The sequence below is a fragment of the Triticum urartu genome, chromosome 7A (assembly GCF_056163025.1).
Source record: "Triticum urartu cultivar PI428250 chromosome 7A, HENAU_Tu73, whole genome shotgun sequence".
Classification (NCBI taxonomy): Eukaryota; Viridiplantae; Streptophyta; class Magnoliopsida; order Poales; family Poaceae; genus Triticum; species Triticum urartu.
Window position 1 is genome coordinate 745,952,560 of NC_141879.1, and position 24,726 is coordinate 745,977,285.

The 24,726-nt window shown below is 46.3% G+C and overlaps 2 protein-coding genes and 1 pseudogene across 2 annotated transcripts; 2 read left to right on the plus strand and 1 right to left on the minus strand.

The window, feature by feature from the left end:
• Window positions 1–3,615: 3,615 nt before the first annotated feature.
• LOC147962693 (receptor-like protein EIX2) lies at window positions 3,616–6,083 on the minus strand (annotated as a pseudogene).
• An 8,997-nt stretch (window positions 6,084–15,080) lies between these two features.
• Window positions 15,081–15,745, plus strand: LOC147962694 (uncharacterized). Its single transcript, XM_087535173.1, has 2 exons — window positions 15,081–15,543; window positions 15,717–15,745. The coding sequence occupies exons 1-2, from the start codon at window positions 15,081–15,083 to the stop codon at window positions 15,743–15,745; spliced, it is 492 nt and encodes a 163-aa protein (XP_087391299.1).
• A 6,517-nt stretch (window positions 15,746–22,262) lies between these two features.
• LOC147962695 (uncharacterized) lies at window positions 22,263–23,105 on the plus strand. The gene has a single exon (XM_087534273.1). It carries the CDS (start codon window positions 22,263–22,265, stop codon window positions 23,103–23,105), a length of 843 nt encoding a protein of 280 aa, XP_087390399.1.
• Window positions 23,106–24,726: the final 1,621 nt, after the last annotated feature.

Below are 24,726 nucleotides of genomic sequence, written 5' to 3' on the forward strand. Positions count from 1 at the left end.
CGTCCGTAACGGCAACGTCGGATTACCTTCAAAGTTATATGAATTCTTTGACCCTGTGTGGGCCTTTCTCCACGGATGAAATTCTCAAAGGGAAGATGCCTGCGGTCCGAGTTGCAAACGCCGAAGCATCCGCACCGCCAATACCCCTTCACTGGCCGCGGCCGCCCACGGGCTGGGCAGCGCTTTCGGTGGATGGTGCCTTCATGCAAGAGGACGGGTCGGCGGCAGCAGGTATGATACTTCGGAATCATGAGGGTGGTGTGATCTTTGCGGCATATAGATGCATCTTCAACTGTAACGACGCGCTGGAAGCGGAACTACATGCAATAATGCAGGGTATGGCCTTGGCCCTGCAGCATTCATCCTTGCCAATTGTGGTTCAGTCAGACTCATCTACGGCACTAGCTGCAATGACCCCGGGGACGGTTTGTCCAGGTCTGTTTATGGGCACTTGGTACTAGAGATCAAGCGTCATCTTCAGGATCGAGAGTTTGTTCCATCAAAAATAAAGCGTGATCAAAATAGGGTAGCACATCGGTTGGCATTGTATAGTCGTACGGAGTCCACTACTGCCGTATGGCTGGGAAGGAGCCCACCTTGTATTGAGGAGTTGGTGCCTCTCGATTGTAACCCTCTGATTATGGAATAAAACTCTCTTTCTGTCGCAAAAAAAAAAACCTGCTGATTGTGCAGAAACTAAACATCGTTGATGATTCTCGCTACGTACCTTACCCAGGAAGCGTACCAATCATCGTCACATGAAGCCACACAAGGTGAACTCCAGGTCAGTTCTAGATGACCCTATGACTGATGAACCTGTGATCGACTCTGGAGTTGCAGCACGACATCACCACCATCTCCTGGTTCCAGCATTCGCATCAGCACTATGCTGTTCTGATCATCAGGACTATGTGCTTGAGCTTGCAGCACATCCTTGTTCCAGTGTCTCCTTCCCAGCCCGGCCCCTTTCACAACATCAGGCGTAAACTGACCTAGGTAGGCAATATCTCAAAACTAGGCGTAATCAGATTGTAGATATTCAAGAGCTTGTGATCAACGACGAACAAAAGTAGGTTCCTAGTATCGGGCATCACTCCGTACATTGCTCATACCTCTCCCATGAAGGCCCATACCGTCATTAAGGCTCACTCGGTACATTATACCTGAAGAAGCCAGTAGCATTGAGCCTTTTCTGAAGAGAGAAGTGCATATTTCAACCCCCAACTTTTGCCCTAGTCTAATATACAACCCTCAACTTCAAAAGCGTCTAATCTACAACCCCCAACTCTCAAAACCATCTAAGATTCAACCCTGAGACCGGTTTTGACCCTGTTGACCGGTTTTGAACCTGTTGACCGCCCAGTCAGCGTGCCACATCAGCGACACTGTTCACAAATTCATTTTCTGAAACTTTCCCCCCCAAAAAACTGAGAAATTCAATTTCTAGGGGAAAAATCCTGCATGAATAGTAAATTCAAAAAAAAATAAAAAGTACCATTTTTAGAAGGAAAAATAATTTTTCGTCTCGTGAACAGTAACTCAGGAAAAGTTTGAAAAAAATATAAAAAGTATCAGCACAAATTTTCGAAAATTCCCAGTTTTCACACATGTGAACAGTACTAGTGGACAAAAAAATTTCAAATGTACTGTTCATGCGGGGGATAACGAAATCCCGAAATTACTATTCACGTGGCGAAAACGGAATTCTTCAAACTTTTTTCAAAATGATTTTTTTCACCGCATATGCAGTGAATTCGGGAATATTTCATTTTTCGCCACGTGAACAGTACTGTTCGCGTGAGAATTTTCCAGAAAATGAAATTTTCTGATTTTTTGGCAGAAAATGAATTCATGAACAGTGTTATGAACAGTGTCGCTCATGTGACACGCTGACTGGCTGGTCAATGGGTTCAAAACCGGTCAACAAGGTCAAAACCGGTCTCAGGGTTGAATCTTAGACGGTTTTGAATCATGACCAAAGTTGTTCAACGAAACCTTTAATCTATGTCCATTAAGTCTAACCTGAACCGCGGGCAAACGCAAGCGGTTTATCTTCCTCTGCATATACTCTCTCCGTCCGGAAATACTTGTCGGAGGAATGGATGTATCTAGACATATCTTAGTTCTAGATACATTCATTTTTATCCATTTCTTCGACAAGTATTTTCGGACGGAGAGAGTACTATCCATCGTGGGTCAATATTTCCATTGCGTCCACCAGTCATCGAGCTGTCAAGCATCCATCTTCGTCATGCATGTACATTGTTTGTTTGCTCTTTCCGGATTCCACCGCCGCCTCTATGCCTGATGAAGAAAAATAAGAAGTAGAAGGCTTTGAACAATCATGATTGCAACTATGCATTGGAAGATAGCAGAAGGAAGGGCTTCACTATACAGCAGAAACAGGACACCTTTTGCCCGCAGGTTGAAAACTATGCTATGTAGATACGTAGTCCGTTTGGTAAACTTATTATGTTATCAAAACAGACCATCCACATAAGATTGAATATTTCAATCTGATAACACAATAAAAGGCAGGATATTCAGATTTTGTGATGATGGCGGCAGGGTTTCTTTTTCTTGGTCGGCAGCAGCAGCTCTGCAATGGTTTCAGTTCAGTTGAGAGCGTCTCGACAAACACAAAATCCAACCCTGCATACATAGCAATGTGTATACAAAGCTGTAGAATCTGAAGTGCAGCACTCACAGCGCTCAAAAACCGACGGTAAATGCAAGGCAGAACAAACAAACCACTCTGGATCCACACGGCGTTAGGTCGACAAGCTCTTACACCTCCCGTGCCAGGTACTCCTGGCAGATCATTTCAGTCTTTCATCGTAATTGATGCAGATGGGGAAAAAATACTTCAAATGCTAATCCCTGTCAAGGTTAATTTCTTTTAGAGAGGAGACAAAAATCTGTGGTTGGTTTTTATTATACACGTCCACACAAAAAACTTGTTAATTGAGTTGATTTAATACTCTAGTCTCTACTTAAATGCAATATTAATCCTCCCCAGAGGTATTTGCTTATCGATGTACATTTTCTCATTAGAGTTTGAAACATCAATCTTGACTTTTCTCATACAGCAGTAAATCATGCGTAAGGGCCTTTTTGGTCGCATGATTCAACAAACACTGGAACATGAAAAAGCAGAAATACAATATACTATAATGCTCCAAAACATACTATAATCGTTGACATCTCAAATCCTACAGCAAGCGGAAACACAATATACTATAATTGTTGTTCTTTGGTTGCACCACGTAAAAAACACAAAAAATACTATGGAGATTGAGTGGATGTCACTCCAAAGAATTTATCGAGGTTATACCTCTTGCTAAATATCCGGTCGAACTAATATTGTAGGAAAGCACAAAAATTCAGATAATAAAACCTAATGCAATCCTGTAGAACACTGGTCACATCATACAACAACTACAAGCCAATTCTGCCCACAAAAGGCACATAAATTTGTAGCCTATTGGTGAAACAAAACAAACAGCTGCAACCGCAGCTGCAGGGTCATGAAAAATACATTATACAATGCGGACTGCAGATAAAGCAGCCTCTTCTGCCAAATTGTGCATCTAGTGCGAAGCATCATAAATACAGTCAGATACGCTTCATCTTGTGCACAATATTCTGCTGCATGGCATCGACAAAACTGAAGAAAGCAACCCGCCAGATCTTGCAGAAAAATAATGCTCCAAACCATACCCAGAAACCAAAGACAATTCCAGCAATCACCGAGTAGTACAGCCACAGTGTTTCGAGTTCATGGTGATGTTCCTCTGCTCCATCCATTGGTGTTGTACTACTCGAATTATTTGTGCATGGTCTTAAGGGGGGACCACAGAGTCCAAGATTATTGCCATAGATTGATGGGTCATCGAGTGTTTGAAGCTGACTGCCTGTAGGTATCTCTCCAGACAGAAGGTTATTGGAGAGATTGAGGTTGCTGAGGGACATCAGGTTTGAAACACTAGGCGGAATATGACCTGATAGTTTGTTCCAGGAGAGGTCAAGGGACTCTAATAGCTTTAGATTGCCAATATCCTTGGGGATACTACCAGACAGATTATTTCTTGAAATATTTAGTAACCGCATGCCTCTGAGACTTGTGAGCTCTGAAGGGATCTCACCAGATAGAGAATTACCAGAGAGATCAATACCAGTCACAAATGCATGCCTTCCCTTGAAGGTGCACTCCCGTCCCTTCCAAATTATGTCCATGCTTCCATTGTAAACATAAAAATATCTGTGGGAAGTAAGTGCTATGTCAATTTTTACAACTGGTTGTGTCACAAATGTCTGTCTCATCAGGGAGATGTTGACCAAACTTTCTAGTATGGAACCTACAAAATTGTTTTCAGCAAGATCTAGCAGTTGGAGATGGGGGAGTTGTGATAACTGCTGCCAAGGAATACTCCCGTAGAACTTGTTTGAGCGGAGGCTGAGAATCCTCAACGAAGGATTGCTTTCCCCTATCCACGGAGGAATTACACCAGAAATCTTATTGTCCCGGAGATCCAAAACAACAAGGCTTTTGAACTTCTTCAACACCATTGGAAAGCAACCTGTGAATTTATTACTTGACAAGTGCAGTGACCTTAGTGAAGAGTTGAAGAAAGTTGAGGTTGGAACTTCCCCAGCTAAAGCATTGCCCGACAAATCCAAGAACTGTAAATCTTTCAAGTTCCAGATGCAACCAGGAAGATCTCCAAACAACTCATTGTTTGATAGATCCAAGAGCACCAGGAGTGTTAATTGACAAAAGGGAGACCATGATTCTCCTGAGAAGCTGCTATTGTCTGTACTGTTAGCCACCTTGACAATTGGCAACTGCCTGTTGTCATGATTAGGAATGATACCCGTAAACTTGTTGCCCGACATGTCGAGAGCAATGAGATTTACCAGCAAGGAGATGGTTTCAGGAAGCTCACCCTCGAGATGGTTGGAGTTGACCTCAAGGAATATCAAAGATATTGCATTACCAATATTTGTTGGCACAATTCCAGTAAGGTGATTTTTGGACAAGGACAATGCTTGCAAGTTCCGCATGCTCCCTATCTCCGCCGGGATGCTTCCAGTTAACAAGTTGCTGGATACATCAAAACCCTTGAGCTCCTTGCACTTGCTGATATGCGATGGGATGCTTCCAGTTAACATGTTTCCGGATACATCAAATATCTGGAGCTGCTTGCACTTGCTGATATGCGATGGGATGCTTCCAATTAACAAGTTTCTGGATACCATAAATAACTCGAGCTTGGTACAGTTTGTAAACATCTCTCTCGGGATGGTACCATTTATATTATTTTCAACCAAGTAAAATGTCAACAATGTTTGTATCCTGGCAAAACATGGTGGCACACTTCCATATAACTGATTCTGTCCCAGGGTCATGTACTTAAGACTAGTGAGGTTCCCTAGCTCTGGTGGGAGAGTAGAAACCAGACTAGCGTTTCTGAAGTTGAGCTCCTGTAGGAACTGAAGTTTCCCGAGTGAGGCTCGGATCGACCCACCAAGTGGGTTGTTGCCCACTATAAGATCTCGCAACCCAGATATCATCCCCAGCTCCTCTGGAATTCCTCCCGTGAGATTATTTGCAGAGAGCTGCAGTGCCTTGAGATTTTGGAGCCTTGAGAATGAGCGAGGTATTAAGCCAACAAGATTGTTGCTGCTCAAGTCCAGAAAGGTGAGCGTGAGCAACTTGGATATGTTTGCCGGGATGGCTCCAGCAAGGCTGTTGTTGTTGAGTTTGATCTTGGTGAGGTTCAAGAATGCTGCCGAATACAAGTAATCGAGCGTACCTTTGAGTTCAGTGTTGGGAAGGCTGAGCTCTGTAACATGCCCGGCAGTGTCACATGAGATGCCAAACCAAGAGCAGGTGGAATTCATAGTCGACCATGAGGACAGCGAGTTGGCGCCAACCAAACTGGACTTCCATCGGAGAAGTGCTTCTGCTTCCAGGTTGGTGGCCTTGGCTGCGCATACTAGCAAGAGAAGTGAGATATGGAAGAGTTCCTTCAGGGGCGCCATTGAAGTGTTGGGTAAGAAAAGTGGCAAGCTGGAGAGCATTTCCTTGGTTTACAAGTAGCTAGAGTTCACATAGATAAAAGAGATTGGTGTAGAAAACGCGAATAATATCTTGGTATCTTAATTCTCAACCTCAGAGGAAAGTGAATACTAGTCAGTAGTGTACTCATGACTGATGACCATGTGTGTGGCTGTTGCTGTCCGTTAACACAAGTGCAAGTGTACACCACCCAAACCAGCCGCACGTCTCTTTAGGAATCAGATAGACAGTCCATGCCTAGAGTTGAAAAGTCTGGACCACATTAATGTTCGCCCATGTGGTAAGATATTTTATTTTTGGAAATGCGGTCCTTAGAGCCCAATTCATTAAAAAAGGTCGAAGAGAGGTGTCCAGTTAATTAACGGAAAACCGGGCGAAAACCGTCAACATGCCCGCAAAAACAAGGCACACAGGGCGACCTGGCAACCTACACAAGAACGCACACACGCCGTCGAAGAGAAAACCACGAACAAGCGTCGAGGCTGGCATGTGGTAAGATATTGTCTGGTTATGCAAATACTTCCTCCATCCGAAATTAGTTGTTGCTTAAACGGATGTATCTAAACTAAAATACGTCTAGATAGATTCGTTTGAGCGACAACTAATTTCAAATGGAGGTAGTAGTTAATTACTCCATCTAGGTCTCCTTTGTATTTTGAGTCAATATTTAATTATAAATTTAACTATGTAACAAATATAGTTTCATTGTAAACTACCTTTAAATACAAATCCAATAAAATACTTTTTGTAACCTTTATAAACTTATCACTAGCACAGGAAACATACGGTACCTACAGGTTACAAGGGGCGAGAGGTGGGGTGCAAATAGACATACATGTGACATACTGAACTACGGTATGGGTGGCATATGCATGCTAGCGATAGAATCATGATTCGTGAGTTGTATCATGGTTTTCTGATTGTCTTTTTTGTTCTATGGCACATTTTGTAGTGAGCAACGAGTAAGCTAATAGTTGAGATATGTAACACTCACACACTGCTTCTATTCATCCATCGGGGTATATTTATACAGTTTACAGGAGAGGAAGCAGAGGAACGTGGGAGAGTACAACGGCCTTAGCCGGCTATCGCTACCATGCAGGAGAGGATAAACATGAAGTACGTGGGCTGTTGGAGACGCGCACGACGCGGGCTGCATGGCTAGCCACCTGACGAGAGGGACGTGGGCACGTTCCAACACCCTCCCGCAGTCGAAACGTGGGGTTCGTCGACGTTGAGACTGGACCGAAAGTCGAGGAAGACGCCCATTGGCAGCCCCTTGGTGAAGATGTCGGCGAACTGCGAGCTCGTCGGTACGTGGAGAACACGGATCTCACCCAGTGCCACACGCTCGCGCACGAAGTGAAGGTCGATCTCGATGTGCTTCGTGCGTTGGTGTTGCACCGGGTTGCTCGACATGTACACAGCACTTATGTTGTCGCAGTAGACGACCGTGGCACGGGACGGCGGTTGGTGGAGCTCGCCAAGTAGTTGGCGTAGCCACACCGACTCGGCGACGGCGTTGGCGACCGCCCGGTACTCGGCCTCGGCGCTCGAACGAGAAACGGTGCTCTGCCGTTTAGATGACCACGTGAGGAGGTTGGAGCCGAGGAAGACACAATCGCCCGAGGTGGACTTGCACGTGTCGGGGCAGCCGGCCCAGTCGGCGTCGGAGTAAGCCACGAGCTCGGTGTCGGCGTCGCGATGGATCTGAAGGCCAAGGTGAGTCGTGCCACGCAGATACCGAAGGATGCGCTTCATGAGCTGGAAGTGGCAGTCGCGGGGGGCATGCATGAACATACAACACTGTTGAACGGCATAAGAGAGATCGGGCCGCGTCAACGTGATGTACTGCAGCGCCCCGGCCAGGCTGCGGTAGAGCGACAGGTCGTGGAAGAGCGGGCCAGTGTCGGTGGAGAGCTTGGCCAGCGTGTCGACCGGAGTGGAGATGGGCTTGCAGTTGAGCATGCCGGCACGGTCGAGGATCTCTAGGGCGTACTGTTCCTGGGAAAGGAACAAGCCACGCGCAGTGGTGGTGACGTTGATGCTGAGGAAGTGGTGGAGCGCGCCGAGGTCGGTCATGGAGAACTCGCGGTGAAGAGCCTGGATGACGGAGTCGAGCACCGCGCCCGAGCTGGCGGTGAGGATGATGTCGTCGACGTAGAGGAGCAGGTAGGCGAGGTGAGCACCACGTCGAAGGACGAAGAGCGATGAGTCCGCCCGCGACGCGACGAAGCCAAGGCTCCGCAGGTACGTCGTGAACCTGGTGAACCACGCCCGAGGCGCCTGCTTGAGACCGTAGAAAGAACGGTTTAGCCGGCACACATGCGAGGGCGAGGTGGCGTCGACGAAGCCGGAAGGCTTGTGGCTGTAGACCGTCTACGCAAGATGGCCGTGGAGGAAGGCGTTCTTGATGTCCAGCTGATGTATGGGCCACGACTTGCCGGCGGTGAGGCTCAGGACAGTCCGGACGGTGGCTGGTTTGACCACCGGACTGAAGGTCTCGCCGTAGTCGACGCCGGCCTGTTGCGTGAAGCCGCGAAGCACCCACCGCGCCTTGTACCGGGCGAGAGTGCCGTCCGGATGAAACTCGTGCCGGAAAATCCACTTGGGCGATCAAGGCATGACATTGTTTGCTCTGTCGTTTTTGTCTGTGGTGCAGAACAGTTTCAAGCGGCATTAGCGGTGCGAGTTACTACACCGGCACTTTCAAGTTTCAACACGGTGAACCGCTCACCTGACGGCAGCTACGTCGCTGTCTCCAGCCGCGGCAACTTCTTCTTGACATGGGAGCCTGGGCAGGTTCGATGATATTATGCTACTACTTAGCAGTATCGATTCGGGTGAAATATCTGGCCGGGGTTTTGTTCTGAAGTGTCTATGTACACCTGCAATTGCAGCTATATTGGCAACCGCACAACAGGGCTGTGGCACGGCGGATATAGAACATGGGATGGAGAGCAGATGGTGGTCTCTGGCTCCTCGTGCGCGGCGGTGGGCTCTTCCTCAGTAAAGGAACAGGGGTGAGTGCTAGTTCTTATTCGATTCGATCAGTTTAGTTAGCAAAATGGGCAAACACAGCATAATGCAGTTCCTTTAAGCGCTCATTAACATATTCTAACTAGGATCCATTTCCAGATAGTTGAGGACTTCGAGGAAGCGTTGGTGCAAAGCCGGGGGTTTGGGATTCTGGACGTGGGCTACCGCTCAAAGGTAACACTAACTGAAACGAACTGTACTATGTTTACATGATACTACTAAGTAACCTTGAACAACAACTAGCTGATCTGTGGTTCTGTTTTAAAGGATGAGGCATGGGCTGCCGGTGGTAGCGGTGTCCTGCTGAAAACAACCAAGGGCGGCAAGACCTGGGTGCACGACAGGGCCGCAGATAACATCCCCGGCAACCTATACTCCGTAAAGTAAGCACTCGGATCGCCTGAATTCCGCAGGAGATATCATTATCTTACTTGTTCAGGGTCTGAGTCTGTTTCACGTCTGAAACTCTGCCAACATTTTACAATGGTTGTGATGGATGTTGCAGGTTCATTGGAGACAACCAAGGTTTTGTGCTCGGAAATGACGGTGTCTTGCTCCGATATGTTGGCTGAAGCGGCGGAAAAAACCACGGCTATCTGAAACCCTTTTTGTATGTAAGAATGATCCATATATAGACACACACGTGAAAGGCTGCTGATTGTCCCGACGTTCTGTCTTCCGCAAGAGAGTGTAAATCTTATCTGTCTATTACTGTTGTTTGACCGATGATTGTTTCCAGCATTCAAAGGCATACAGTACAGTACGACGTGAGCACATACATTTATGTATGTATCTGATCCTGATATGCGATGGATTTTGTGAGGTGCAAAAGAACTGCATACATCAAGGCTGCCAGTACGTACTTCCCTGCTGCAAAACATGAAAACAGGTTGTGGTCAGGATATATATATCTCCTGTCAACATGTGGCAATATCCAGGTGCTTTCTCCAGGTTGCAGTCGTCGCTTGCAGAGCTACTAAGGCCTGAGTTCTCAGAGAGGACATGACATGGATTGCAGTACTGAAATGTGCTCGTACAGCAATGGCGGCGGGGTCTCCATGTGGTCGAGCTCCAAGTGGACCACAAACCACGAGTCCTTCACCCGTTCGTTGAATACTCTGCTCTGCAGACGCACAGACCATTTGTTGAACTGAGCTTATTATGTCTGAAATATTCAGTACCGAGGCAGCACGAGTTCTCTTGATTGTTTTTCTTTTTCATCCTGCTACAGGTGAAAATGTAGGAAGTTCTAATTTTGCTACAGTTTTGCGACGGTAGCATCGAAAAACTGTTGGCATTTCTATTTTCTTCGTACAATAGCGGCTCTGCAATGGCTTCAGTTCATTTCAGTTCAGAGTGACAGCAATATGTATGGAAGGTTACAGAGGATCTGCACCGCAGCAGTTCCTAAGATCAACCATGGTTCACAAGACTATGGAGCTTTCTTGCCTGTTCTACTCTGAAACAACGGACTCTGACTTCACGCGCTGTTATGCCGACAACCCTTACACCTCCCCTGCCAATTTGATCGGCTGCTTCCATACACGGGCGGTTCCTGACCATTGCTAACAAGTGGTTCCTGACCATCTTCCATACACTGGCAGATCTCAGGAGCCATGAACAACAAAACTCGCAAGTTGGAGCTGGCGAAGGCCTCCACCTCCACGTACTCTGCCCTGCCATCTATATAAAACTAACGAAACAAAAAAAAAGTGAACAAAACATACATGCTCACAATTTGGTATGGTTGTGTATAATTTTTTTAGTGAATTCTGTTTTCTTTCTCTAATTTGTCACATGATAAGTTCAACTTTTCCCCCCAACAAGTTTCTAACAACTTGTCATGATTTTTCCTTACTGTATAGAACATTTTCCATCAAATTTTAGTTGTGCATGTTTACTCATACAATATCATGGACATTTATCATCCATATGTTTGTGTCTGTATTGTTACATGGCAAATTTATTTTATATAGCATGGAAAATTTATTGAGCATACCATGGAAAATTGTTTTAATGCAGTATGGAAATTTACATTTACCTATAGGTGGATTAATTTTCATCATGTCACGGAAGTTTATCTCAGTTTTTATACTTATCCATTTATACGAAATCTTGAACACGGTCAATTTTTCTGTTATATATAGGTAGATTTTAATCATGATCATGGCAACCTTACTTTTCTGTCATTTTTATCCCAATATCGATGTTTATGTATTTCCCCCCTTTTCACGATTGTTTTTGAGATGGAAATTTTATGGGTATGGAAACATTTATGTTTCTCTCTCCTGTTAAATTTATGGTTTTTCTGTCTTTTCTGCACAAAATATTTGATTTTTGCTGACGCTTTGTTTTTCAAAAAAGCAACTGATTGGGCATAGCCCTTTTTCTGGGCTAGCTTGCATTGCTCTAGAATCCGCGCGTAGCGAACGTCAGAGGGAAATTAATTTATTCGCTCGGTTGACCCTTCTCGAGGAACGGTTCGTTCACGCAAGTGACCTGTCTGAACACCTGAAAACTTGTGATATCAATTTCGATGTCCAACAAAAACCCGCCTTCAGTATCCTCGAAACTTCTTGCTTCTTCATTTTAATTGCACCTAAGAATGTTTTTCACGCATAAGTGTGGGACGAACCATGTTTGCTATTACTTTAGAACACAAATCATTTGGATTGGGGTGGGGGCCAGCCCCCCCCCCCCCCCCCAAGCCCTTCATGGTCTTTCTCTTTACTTGAGAGAGGGCATTGACATATAGAATGTGCTAGATTGAACAACCATCAAAATTATTGTAGTTCCTTGATATTTACTCTACTATATTTACTCGTGCCGTTCCTCCCGGCACCGAGGACAAACACAAGAAGAACAAGCATTGTGTGGTAAATCTTCACAAGTTCAGTGATTGGAGAAAATTGCAGAGAACTCTGACAAGTTCGGCGGCGAGGCGGTTGACTAGGAGGGCGTGCGCGTGGACCTCTCTGCTTCGACCTCGGGCTTGCAACTAATCTTGCTAATTTAAATCTAGAACCAGCACATTAATTAGTACATGTTCCAATCAAACAGAGTTACAGATCAACCAAAACAGAGGCACAACTTGTTGTTTCTTGTACTATGCAATTAATCTGCATCTAATTTCCTGCTGCATCCACTGCATGCTCAACTTGAAGCTAGGTAGGAAACTCATGCTCAAGTTGAACATGTATTGATACTCATGTGAAGATCAACGAGGGGGTGGTCTGGCGTGCCTCCTTTGTTTATGGGGAGCCCAGGAGAGAAGATAGACCTCAGTTTTGGGAGCTTCTCAGACGTCTTCAACCAATGTGGCTATGTTGTGGGGACTTCAATGAGGTCTTGGCTTAGGATGAACATTGTGGTCCTCAAGACCGGTCAGAGGCTCAGATAACTGCTTTTAGGGATTGCCTGATGGACTGTAGCTTGACTGATGTGGGCTACTCCGGTCCGAAGTTTACGTGGTGCAACAAACAAGACCCGGATTGTCATGTTAAATGTCGCTTGGATAGGGCTGCGGCCAATGGAGCTTTTACTGGTATGTTCGATGGGTGCGGGGTGGAGAATCTCATTGCCACTTCTTTGGATCACTACCCCATGCTGGTTCTGTTGGGAGGCAGGACCCAACAGGCACGACGATCTCCGGTCCAGCAAGGGTTCCGTTATGAGGAGATGTGGCTACTGGCTGATGATTACAGAGAAACTCTTGAGCGGGTGTGGGTTGAGGACTTGAGGGGAGGGATGGCTGTCCTTCACTTCAGTCAACATGGTCTAACCTGAAGCATGTTGATGGCTCTTTGCGATCCTGGAGCAAGGAGGCCTTCGGCTGTATTCGGAAGCAGATTGGGCGCTTGGAGCGCTGTATTGCTACCATCAGGGCTTCGCCTCCCTCTCCATCCTTGATGGCGGAGGAACGCTCAATTGAGGGTCCGCTGATAACATCCCCGGGAACCTCTACTCCGTAAAGTAAGCACTTGGCTCAACTGAATTCTGCAGTTTTAGTCTATTTATCGTCTGTCTGAAACTATGCCAGCCAAATAACACAATGGATGTTGAAGGTTCATTGGCGACAACCAAGGGTTCGTGCTCGGGAACGACGGCGTCTTGCTCTGATACGTAGGCTGACGCGGCGGGAGTCGCCGCGGCAATCTAAACCCTTTTTGTACGTAATGATCCATATATACACGATATGTGTGAAAGGCGGCTGAGTATACATCTTCTGCAAAAGAGTGTACATCTTCTCTGTCGGTGGCTTGACTGATGATTGTTTCCAACATTCAAAGACACTAGTACATGAGCACGTACATTTATGTATGTATCTGATGCTGATATGCCATGAATTTTGTAAAGTGCAAACGACGTGTAGACATTGTGAATTCATTAGATTCTGACAAGTCTAGACAGCAGCAGTCGTCGCTCGCAATGAGCAGCTTGCAGAGCTACTACGGCCTGAGTTCTCAAAGAGGAGACGACATGGATTGCAGTACTGAGATGTCCTTGTACAGCAAGGGAAGCTCCCAAGGTATTGGCAGCGAAATGCTCCCAGTTTCTTCTTCTCCCAAAGTTTTTTGCCAAGGCCTATTTCCAGTATGCGTTTGAATATGGACACGAGCAGCCTGGATACCAGCGCGAAGAACACTGGCTCGTTTCTGAACGGGTTGAAATCCGTAGTGCCGAAATCGCCAAGGCCGCCGAGCTTTGCCGATGCAGAGAATGGCGGGGTCTCCATGTGGTCGAGCTCCAAATGGACCTTCATCCACGAGTCCTTCACCCGTCCATTGCTCGCAGGATGAAAGCTGCTCTCGATTGAGCCTATGTACCGGCCAATAGGACCGCTCTGCTGCTGCAAACTCCATCTGTCATGCCATTCATGTGAGCTGAGTTGAGGGAAATGAGAGAGGAGGCTTGGTTGGACATGATCTTCTGCCACCTCAATCCTTGTTCCTCATAGTGACGGTCACATGACGGGATCACGGAGTCGTCAGACGACATTGCAGTTGCACCCCCCCCCTCTTCTCTGTTTTTTCTGATGTGGCATCTGCTGCTAATTCACCATTCATCATGTATAATTGTATATCACAATATATGCGTGTTAGAATATACGTGTTGTAATCTCAACCTCCTTCCTTCTCTTGTATTCTACTCAAACTCCTCTTGTATAACCTTGTACGCCAAGCCAAGGGCTGCGGCCACATATCAATATAAACACCACGCGGCTCCCTCAATGGAGTAGGAACGCTTGATATCTTTCATGGTAATCAGAGCCACCTCTTTTTATACATCTAGCCACAAACCAAAACCCTAGAAACCACATATCATCGTCTCCATGGCTTCCTCCGCCGGCGTCTCCCTCAACCTCGGATCGCCGCCGTCTGAGAAGCTCGCAAGAGGTAATTTTATCCTCTGGAAGACGCAGGTCCTCCCAGCCCTGCGAGGCGCGCAGGTGACGGGGCTCCTGGACAACACCGACGCCGCTCCGCCCAGGATGGTGGAGATCACGAAGGCAGACAAGACCACGGCCCTAGAGCCGAACCACCTATACGGACCCTGGATCGCCAAAGACCAGCAGGTTCTATCATACCTTCTCAATTCCATGTCTCCAGAAATTCTTGCACAAGTCGTTGGGAAAGATTCCACCTTTGAGCTCTGGACGACGGTGAAAAATCTCTTCGCCTCACAATCTCAGTCTCGGATTACTAATCTAAGAACTGCCATCACCAATACCAAGAAGGGCACCATGTCAAGCTCGGCGTATATGGCGAAGATGAAAAGTCCTGGGGGTGAACTACCTGCTGTCGGTTGTCCCGTATCTGATCCGGAGATGGTGGACTATATCTTGGCCGGACTGGACCGTGACTACGACTCCGTGGTGGCGGCGATCGGCGCTGTGAAAAACACCATCACAGCCGATGATCTATTTGCTCAGATCTCTGCCCTTGATCAAAGGATGGAGATGCTAGGCGACTCATCTTCAGGCGGGTTCCACTCATCCGCCAATGCGGTCTACAGAGGCCGTGGCCAGTCCCGCGGCAGATCTCGCGGGCGCGGAGGAAGGGCGTGTGGCCGTGGTGATAGTGGTGACCGCGGTGATCGTCAGTCCTCTTGCTCCAATGGAGGCGGCGGATTCAGAGGCCGCCCTCGACAGCAACAGCAACAGCAGGTTCATGAGCAACAACATGACTATCCAGAGTGTCAGATATGCTACAGACACCATCCAGGAGGTGCACGAGTTTGCTGGTGGCGTTATGAAGAAAACGAACAAGAAGAAAAGGAGGCGCATGCAGTCTCCTATGGCGTGGACACCAACTGGTATGCCGATAGTGCAACAACAAACCACATCACAGGTGAACTTGACAAGTTGACGATGCGGGAGAAGTACAATGGAGGCGACCAAATTCGCACGGCAAGCGGTTCTGGTATGGATATCACACACATTGGCAGTTCATTTGTTGAAAACCCTGTGAAAAATTTACACTTGACCAATGTCTTGCATGTCCCTCAAACATCTAAAAATCTTGTTTCCGTTCATCGATTCACTCTTGATAACAATGTTCTTATTGAATTTTCTCCTTATTTTTTCTTGGTTAAGGACTTGAGAACAAGGAGAGTCATTCTTAGAGGACGGTGCGCGGGAGGCCTCTACCCACTCATATCATCATCATCATCTTCATGGTCCAATAAACAAGCAAATATTGTCACCAAGATATCTACATCAAGATGGCATAGTCGTTTGGGTCATCCATCTTCAGTCATAGTTAGATATGTTCTTAGCAAAAATAAACTCTCTTATGAGCCTAGTGTTGAGTCAGTTTGTGATCCGTGTCAACAAGCAAAAAGTCATCAGTTACCTTACCTAATTTATACTAGTGTGTCTACTGCCCCTTTACAACTTATCATTTTAGATGTATGGGGGCCAGCTCCTACTTCAGTTGGTAGATTTTCCTATTATGTAAGTTTTATTGATGGCTATAGTAAATTTACTTGGATTTACCTATTGAAAAAACGATCTGATGTATTCCAAGTTTTTCTCAATTTCCAAAATCTTGTTGAACGCAAACTGAACTCTAAAATCATTGCTATGCAAAGTGACTGGGGTGGTGAGTATGAAAAATTAAATTCTTTCTTTCAAAAGCTTGGCATATCACACCATGTCTCTTGTCCTCATGCTCACCAACAAAACGGATCTGCTGAAAGAAAGCACCGTCAAAGAATTACGGTGAAGCCTGTATTTACAACAAAGTGAGTGGGAGCACTACAACATTTCTGATAAGTATGTGTGAATGACATATTGTTGATTGGAAATAATGTAGAATTATTCCGCAAAGCATAAAGGAGTATTTGAAAGGAGTTTTTCAAAGAAAGACCTCGGTGAAGCTGCTTACATATTGAACATCAAGATCTATAGAGATAGATCAAGACGCTTGATAAGTTTTTTCAATGAGTACAAACCTTGACGAGATTTTGAAGTAGTCAAAATGGAACAGTCAAAGAAAGAGTTCTTGCCTGTGTAACATGGTGTGAAATTGAGTAAGACTCAAAGCCCGACGATGGCAGAAGATAGAAAAAGAGTGAAAGTCATTCCCTATGCCTCAGCCATAGGTTCTATAAAGTATGTCATGCTGTGTACCAGATCTATTGCATACCCTACACTGATTTTGGCAAGGGAGTACAATAGTGATCTAGGAGTAGATCACTAGACAGCGGTCAAAATTATCCTTAGTGGAATAAGGATATGTTTCTCGATTATGGAGGTGTCAAAAGGTTCGTCGTAAAGAGTTACGTCGATGCAAGCTTTGACACCGATCTGGATGACTCTAAGTCTCGATCTAGATACATATTGAAAGTGGGAGCAATTAGCTAGAGTAGCTCCGTGCAGAGCATTGTAGACATAGAAAATTGCAAAATACATAACGGATCTGAATGTGAAAGACCCGTTGACTAAGATTCTCTCACAAGCAAAACATGATCACACCTTAGTACTCTTTGGGTGTTAATCACATAGCGATGTGAACTAGATTACTGAATCTAGTAAACCCTTTGGGTGTTGGTCACATGGCGATGTGAACTATGGGCGTTAATCACATGATGATGTGAACTATCAATGTTAACCACATGATGATGTGATCTAGATTATTGACTCTAGTGCAACTGGGAGATTGAAAGAAATATGCCCTAGAGGCAATAATAAAGTTATTATTTTTTTCCTTCTTTCATGATAAATGTTTATTATTCATGCTAGAATTGTATTAACCGGAAACATAATACATGTGTGAATACATAGACAAACAGAGTGTCACTAGTATGTCTCTATTTGACTAGCTCGTTAATCAAAGATGGTTATGTTTCCTAACCATGGACAAAGAGTTGTTATTTGATTAACGGGATCACATCACTAGGAGAATGATGTGATTGACATGACCCATTCCGTTAGCTTAGCACACGATCGTTTAGTATGTTGCTATTGCTTTCTTCATGACTTATACATGTTCCTATGACTATGAGATTATGCAACTCCCGTTTACCGGAGGAACACTTTGTGTGCTACCAAACGTCACAACGTAACTGAGTGATTATAAAGGTGCTCTACAGGTGTCTCCGAAGGTACTTGTTGGGTTGGCGTATTTCGAGATTAAGATTTGTCACTCCGATTGTCGGAGAGGTATCTCTGGGCCCTCTCGGTAATGCACATCACTTAAGCCTTGCAAGCATTGCAACTAATGAGTTATTTGCGGGATGATGTATTACGAAACGAGTAAAGAGACTTGCCGGTAACGAGATTGAACTAGCTATTGAGATACCGACGATCGAATCTCGGGCAAGTAACATACCGATGACAAAGGGAACAACATATGTTCTTATGCGGTCTGACCGATAAAGATCTTCGTAGAGTATGTGGGAGCCAATATGAGCATTCAGGTTCCGCTATTGGTTATTTACAGGAGATGTGTCTCGGTCATGTCTACATAGTTCTCGAACCCGTAGGGTCTGCACGCTTAACGTTTCGATGACAGTTATATTATGAGTTTATATGTTTTGATATACCGAAGGAGTTCGGAATCCCGGATGAGATCGGAGACATGACGAGGAGTCTCGAAATGGTCGAGACGTAAAGATCGATATATTGGACGACTATATTCGGACATCGGAAAGGTTCCGAGTGATTCGGGTATTTATCGGAGTACCGAAGAGTTATGGGAATTCGCCGGAGAGTATATGGGCCTTATTGGGCTATACGGGAATAGAGGAGAGAGGCCAAAAGGAAGAGGCGCGCGCCCCCCTCTAGTCCGAATTGGACAAGGGGTGCAGCCCCCTTTTCCTTCTTCCTCTCCCCCTCTTTCCTTCTCTCTTACTCCAACAAGGAAAGCCCCCTTTTCCTTCTTCCTCTCCCCCTCTTTCCTTCTCTCCTACTCCAACAAGGAAAGGAGGAGTCCTACTCCCGGTGGGAGTAGGACTCCCCCCTTGGTGCGCCCTCCTCCTAGGCCGGCCGCCACCCCCCTTGCTCCTTTATATACGGGGGCAGGGGGCACCCCATAGACACAACAATTGATAAAGTTGATCTTTTAGCCGTGTGCGGTGCCCCCCTCCACCATAGTCCACCTCGATAATACTGTAGCGGTGCTTAGGCGAAGCCCTGCATCGGTAGAACATCAACATCGTCACCACACCGTCGTGCTGATGAAACTCTCCCTCAACACTCGGCTGGATCGGAGTTCGAGGGACGTCATCGGGCTGAACATGTGCTGAACTCGGAGGTGCCGTGTGTTCGGTACTTGATCGATCGGATCGTGAAGACGTACGACTACATCAACCGCGCGCGTTGTGCTAACAGTTCTGCTTTCGGTCTACGAGGGTACGTGGACAACACTCTCCCCTCTCGTTGCTATGCATCACCATGATCTTGCGTGTGCGTAGGATTTTTTTTGAAATTACTATGTTCCCCAACTGTGAGGGCGTTGACATATACAATGAACTAGATTGAACTACCATACAAATTACCACGGCACCTCAATATTTAGTCTACTATATTCATCGATGCATATACCTATATTTAATTATGTAGGTTCTAGAGCTTCGTCCACATATCGGTGAGAGGGACCTATTTGACGTGGCCGGTGCCCATGGCAAGTCATGCTGCAACATGACGCCATGCATCAGCCATCCAGACAACATCCAACACACAACCGTGACCTCAAAGCAAAGAGAGATCCACACTTGACGAATTAGGGATCCAACATAAAACAACACATCCAACGCACAATTATTATGGACAAATTTGGTGATTATTTGTAATTGGAGGGGGGGGGGGGGCATGGTGTTGGCATATAGAATATTAAGATACTAAGGTTGTGGAGTCACTAGGGCCACCTGTAAGGATGTGTGTCGTTGGTTGACATTTATCTTTCTTTTTATTAATTTTTGTTACAATTTTCCTCTATTTTCTATTTTAACATTTTTACCTTAATTAAAGAATATTTATTAAAATTTGTGATGATTGAAAAATACTAATGTTTTTTAAATTCATGAAAAAATTTAAAAATCATGAATATTTTAAAGTTTAATTTCTATTGAATTTGCAAATATTTCTAAATCCATGATTATTTTTAAAATTCCCAAACATTTTAAAAATTCATGCTTTCTAATTAGCAACATTTATAAAAATTGAAGATTCTTATAAATCCATGAACATCTTTTGATATAACAAACTTTTTTGAAAGGAACTAGCTGGCTTTTTATAAGATCAGAGTCGAGCGAGTGGAAATTGTTAAGCGAGCGAGTGTAGAAGGGAGCTGACTGAGGTGAGTGGGAGCTTCGTGGGCAGGCCCATGTGAACGTTATGGTTGAAATTCCATGACTTCAGCTTGGAATAGGATCTCCCAAGGCGTTCACACAACGACCCCCAGCTGACACCAAGGCTGAAATTTGTAAGGACACCACACCACGTACCAAACAACTCCACTCTGCTCTCAGAACAAATACCTTCTCTAGCAGTACCCCATATAAACCCCCCCAAAAAAACCAAAACATAATTGAAACCCCAGCCAATACAGATAAAACGAAAACAAAACAACCGACTGCAGTAATCTGCTAAAGGAAAAATATCCCACAAATGAAGAACGGCGTGGCAAAGCGGGCGTTAGCTCCTAGTAGAGAATGAACTAGATTGAACAACTATCAAAATTATTGTTGTTCCTTTATATTTGCTCTCCTATATTTGACTTGAATATACAGGCTTAGGCTCACCGTGACTGCCGTTAACCATCCCTCTATTGTTCCGGTGGTACACACAGTAGACAGCAATCACATTTAGGCTTACGTATATGCAAGTTGAGCCCCTAGTATACAAGCTGCTGTGTGTACTGCTTCCGAAATGGCCGAACGTGACTTGAATATACAGGCTTAGGCCTGGCCCAGCGGGAAAGCAAGGAAAAGTAGCACCTGAAACTCAGTGATGGTGCCTAGGGTTCTCTACTATATATATTAATTATGGTTGGATGATGTGACTCTCATAAATTTGTCATATCTATTGTAAAATAAAGTGTTCTAAAATTAAAGGTTAGGTAGGAGATTGACAGATAAAATCAAATAAGTAGGATAAGCGGGACCCCTATTCTGAAGTGAAACAGTTGCTGGTCCATCGATGGGCAGCAGTGCAGCGCACTACAAGATCGCAGCCTTACGTGGCCTTAATCAACCTGCTGATTGTCAGTTAGTTTCCCCTCGCGCAAGGCTAGGGTTTCTCTCCTCTCGGGCGACGCCGCCGCCCCTGAGTACCTTACCCCGATCGATCTCCCTCCCTGTGAGCGGTTCTCTCGATCGGCCAAACCTCGCTCCTCCCTGCCCCTCGGTAGCGATGGAGCCTCCCGCAGACGCCCTGTCAGGCACCAGCGCTGGCGGCGGCGGCTCTCACGGAACGCCGGACCTTGGAGATTTCATGGAACAACTCAACCTGGAAGATGAAGACTTCGATGATCTGGTGATAGATGAGGCTGATCCGGAGATCAATGAGAGCGTGAGATGGCTCGCGCTGGCTAGGGTTCATACAGAGAAAACCTTCAGCCAAGCGGCCTTCTACAAGGATATGCGGGCGGCTTGGAACCCCGCGCAGCCGGTAAGGTTTCGCCCGGTTGGGCCGAAACTCTTCGTTGTACAAGCATCTTGCTTGGGAGACTGGGAACGTATGCTGGATCAAGGGCCCTGGCTATTCAGGAATCTACTCGTGTTGATGGTTCCATATGATGGTTTCACAAAGGCAGAGGAGGTTCCCATGATGTTTATGCCAATCTGGCTAAAATTCACAAGATCCTGGAGGGTTTCTGCAGGAAGAACATTGTGGAAAATTTGCTGAAAAACTCTGGCGAGATCCTGGAGATGAGACTGAACGGGAGCACCCGTGGTGACTACATTAGGGTTAGGGTTCGGCATGATGTTCGCCGGCCTCTCACCAAGTTTGTCAGTATTGTCAGGGGGAAAGAACGCCAAGTCTACTTGGTGCGTTACGAGAAACTGGCACGCTTCTGCAGTGTATGTGGGCTCATCGGTCATGATTGCAAAGAGTGCGGATCAGGGGTGCATGAGGAGAAGGACAAGAAGTATGGGTCTTGGCTCTATGCTGATGGACTAAATAAACAGCCGTCCAATGATGGTTATGGCCGGGGAAGGAGTCAGAAGCAACAGCCGTCTCAATCTCATCAGCAGAAGTCGCCGGGAAAGACAGTGGTCGACCCGGACATGCTAGATACGGCTACAAGCCCTGCCAAGGATGGACGCATATCCAAGCAAGGAGATCCAGCAGCTCGCAAAAGGCTCTCCATGGAGGATGTTGGACCGGATGCCAATGCGTTGGTAGGGCCGAGAGGTGTGCTAGCACTTACCCAGGGGAATGGTGAGGATGGTGCACAGGCCTCGCCTACCAGTAGTGCTAGCAGTAAGAGGGCTCGTATGGAGTCAAGAGGTATGTCGGGTGATAGATCGGCGGCCTCCTTCGAGGAGGACCGCCAGATGCAATGAATATCCTAGCTTGGAACTGCCGGGGGGGGGGGGGCACCGCCGGACAGTTCGTGAGGTGTTGGCCCTCTCTAAAGCCAATTCCCCGGGGCTTGTGTTTCTGTCGGAGACAAGACAGGCCTCTTCAAAGATGGAGAAATTGAGGTGGAGATTGCAGATGAAGGGTTTTGTTGGTGTGTCGAGTGACGGCCTTAGTGGAGGCCTGGCACTCTTTTGGGATGAGAAGTTGCAGGTTACGGTGCTGGATTCTTGTGCACGGTACATTGACGTGCGGATTGTAGATGTGGCAAATGATAAAAGTTGGAGAACGACGTTTGTCTATGGTGAACCCCGAGTTGAAAACCGTCATCTCATGTGGAGTTCTCTATCCCAGCTTCGTGCGGTTTCGTCGGAGCCGTGGTTAGTATGTGGAGACTTTAATGAGGCAATGTGGCAGCATGAGCATATGTCTAGAGCCCAGCGCTCTGAAAATCAAATGGGGTTATTCCGGGACTGTTTGTTGGCATGCGAATTATGGGACCTCGGTTTTTCGGGGTATCCATTTACATATGATAATGGGCAGTTTGGAGAGAGGAACGTGCGATTTCGCCTGGATCGTGCCTGTGCGGATGAGGGGTGGAGGGAGCTCTTCCCGGCCGCGCAAGTTGTTCACCTTGCTTCGTCATGTTCTGACCACTGTCCGATCTTGGTTCGACTGGTTCTTGAGGATTCGAGGAGGACTTCTGCTTCCCCTCGATATGAGATTATGTGGGAACGCCACCCGGCGCTGGCAGAGGTGGTGGCGAATGGATGGAGGAAAAGCAAACCGGCCGGCAATCTGGCGGCGGTGCGGGACGCCCTACATGAAATGATGAATGACCTTAGGGCGTGGAGTAAGAAGAATTTTGGCCACGTTGTCACAGAATTGGAGAAGTTGAGATCCGAGCTGGCTGATCTACAGCTAAGAGATGCGGATCGCTCGTTGATTCGCTAGAAGATGGCCCAACTCGATGAGCTATTATATAGGGAAGAGATGATGTGGTTACAGAGATCGCGCATTACGTGGCTGAAGGAGGGAGAACGAAACATGGCATATTTGCATAGGCGAGCTGTATGGCGGGCGCGGAGGAACTACATACAGAGACTTCGGCGGTCTGATGGCTCATGGTGCTCCTCTCCATCGGACATGGAACGCATGGCTACTTCCTACTTCAAGGAAGTGTACACCAAGGACCCGACTCTCAACCCCGATGTCGTTCTCTAGGCTATTGTCCCTAAGGTAACTGACCAGATGAACGCCATGTTATGTGCATCATTTACCGAGGAGGAAGTGTCGAATGCACTGTTTCAAATTGGCCCGCTTAAAGCTCCGGGCACGGATGGCTTCCCGACAAGGTTTTATCAACGGAATTGGGCAACTCTAAAATCTGAAATCACTGCTGCCGTGTTGGAGTTCTTTGTCTCTGGCTCCATGCCAGAGGGGGTTAATGATACGGCGATCGTCCTCATCCCGAAAGTTCCTCATCCCAAGGAGCTTAAGGATTTCAGGCCGATCAGCCTCTGCAATGTTATTTACAAGTTGGTGTATAAATGTTTGGTTAACCGTCTCCGGCCTTGTCTGTCGGAGTTGATCTCTGAAAATCAAAGTGATTTTATTCCGGGCCGGCTCATCTCGGATAATTCTATTATTGCCTTTGAGTGCATCCACCACATACAATCATTGAAAAATACCAGTCGGGCGGCCTGTGCATACAAGCTCGATCTCTCAAAGGCGTACGATCGGGTCGACTGGGATTTTCTGGAGAAGGCGCTGAGTAGATGGGGCTTCTCGGAACAGTGGATAGCTTGGATAATGTCTTGTGTTAAATCTGTCCGTTACTCGGTTAAACTGAATGGGAAACTTCTGGAGGTTTTTTCACCATCACGAGGCCTTTGTCAAGGTGACCCATTGTCTCCGTTTTTGTTTCCCTTTGTCGCTGACGCGTTATCTTCTCTCCTATCTAAATCAGTGAATGAAGGCAGTTTGAACGGGGTGAGCATTTGTCGGGGTGCACCAGAGATCTCTCATCTCCTCTTTGCGGATGATACCTTGCTATTTTTTGAAGCTTCAGGCCAGCAGGCGGATGTTGTTAAAGGTTTGTTGAACACTTATTCCTCGGCGACGGGTCAACTTATAAATCCCGAGAAGTGCTCCATCCTGTTTTCTGACAACTGCGGTGGGTCAGTCGTGGATGAGATCAAGAGTACATTGGAGGTAACGCAGCAGGTGTTTGAACCAAAATACCTTGGACTCCCGGTCCCTGAAGGAAGAGTTCACAAGGGGCAATTTGAGACACTGCAAGATAGATTGAGGAAAATTCTTGTTGATTGGAGTGAACAATATGTTTCAGTTGGAAATAAAGAGATTCTTATCAAGGCTGTGGCTCAGGCGATTCCTACCTATGTAATGAGTGTGTTCAAACTGCCGGCTTCAGTGTGTGATGATCTAACCAAGATGATGCGGCAATATTGGTGGGGGTGGAAAATGGCAAAAGGAAGATGGTCTGGTTAAGTTGGGAGAGAATGATGTTACCCAAAGCAATGGGGGGCATGGGATTCCGAGACATGAGGGCATT

Excerpts from the sequence above, each read along its gene's own strand:
- LOC147962694 (XM_087535173.1), top strand. The coding sequence starts at position 15,081 with ATGCTAGGCGACTCATCTTCAGGCGGGTTCCACTCATCCGCCAATGCG. Across the intron at positions 15,544-15,716 it reads TCGCACGGCAAGCGGTTCTG|GACTTGAGAACAAGGAGAGT; the intron begins GTATGGATATCA and ends TTCTTGGTTAAG.
- LOC147962695 (XM_087534273.1), top strand. The coding sequence starts at position 22,263 with ATGGAGAAATTGAGGTGGAGATTGCAGATGAAGGGTTTTGTTGGTGTG.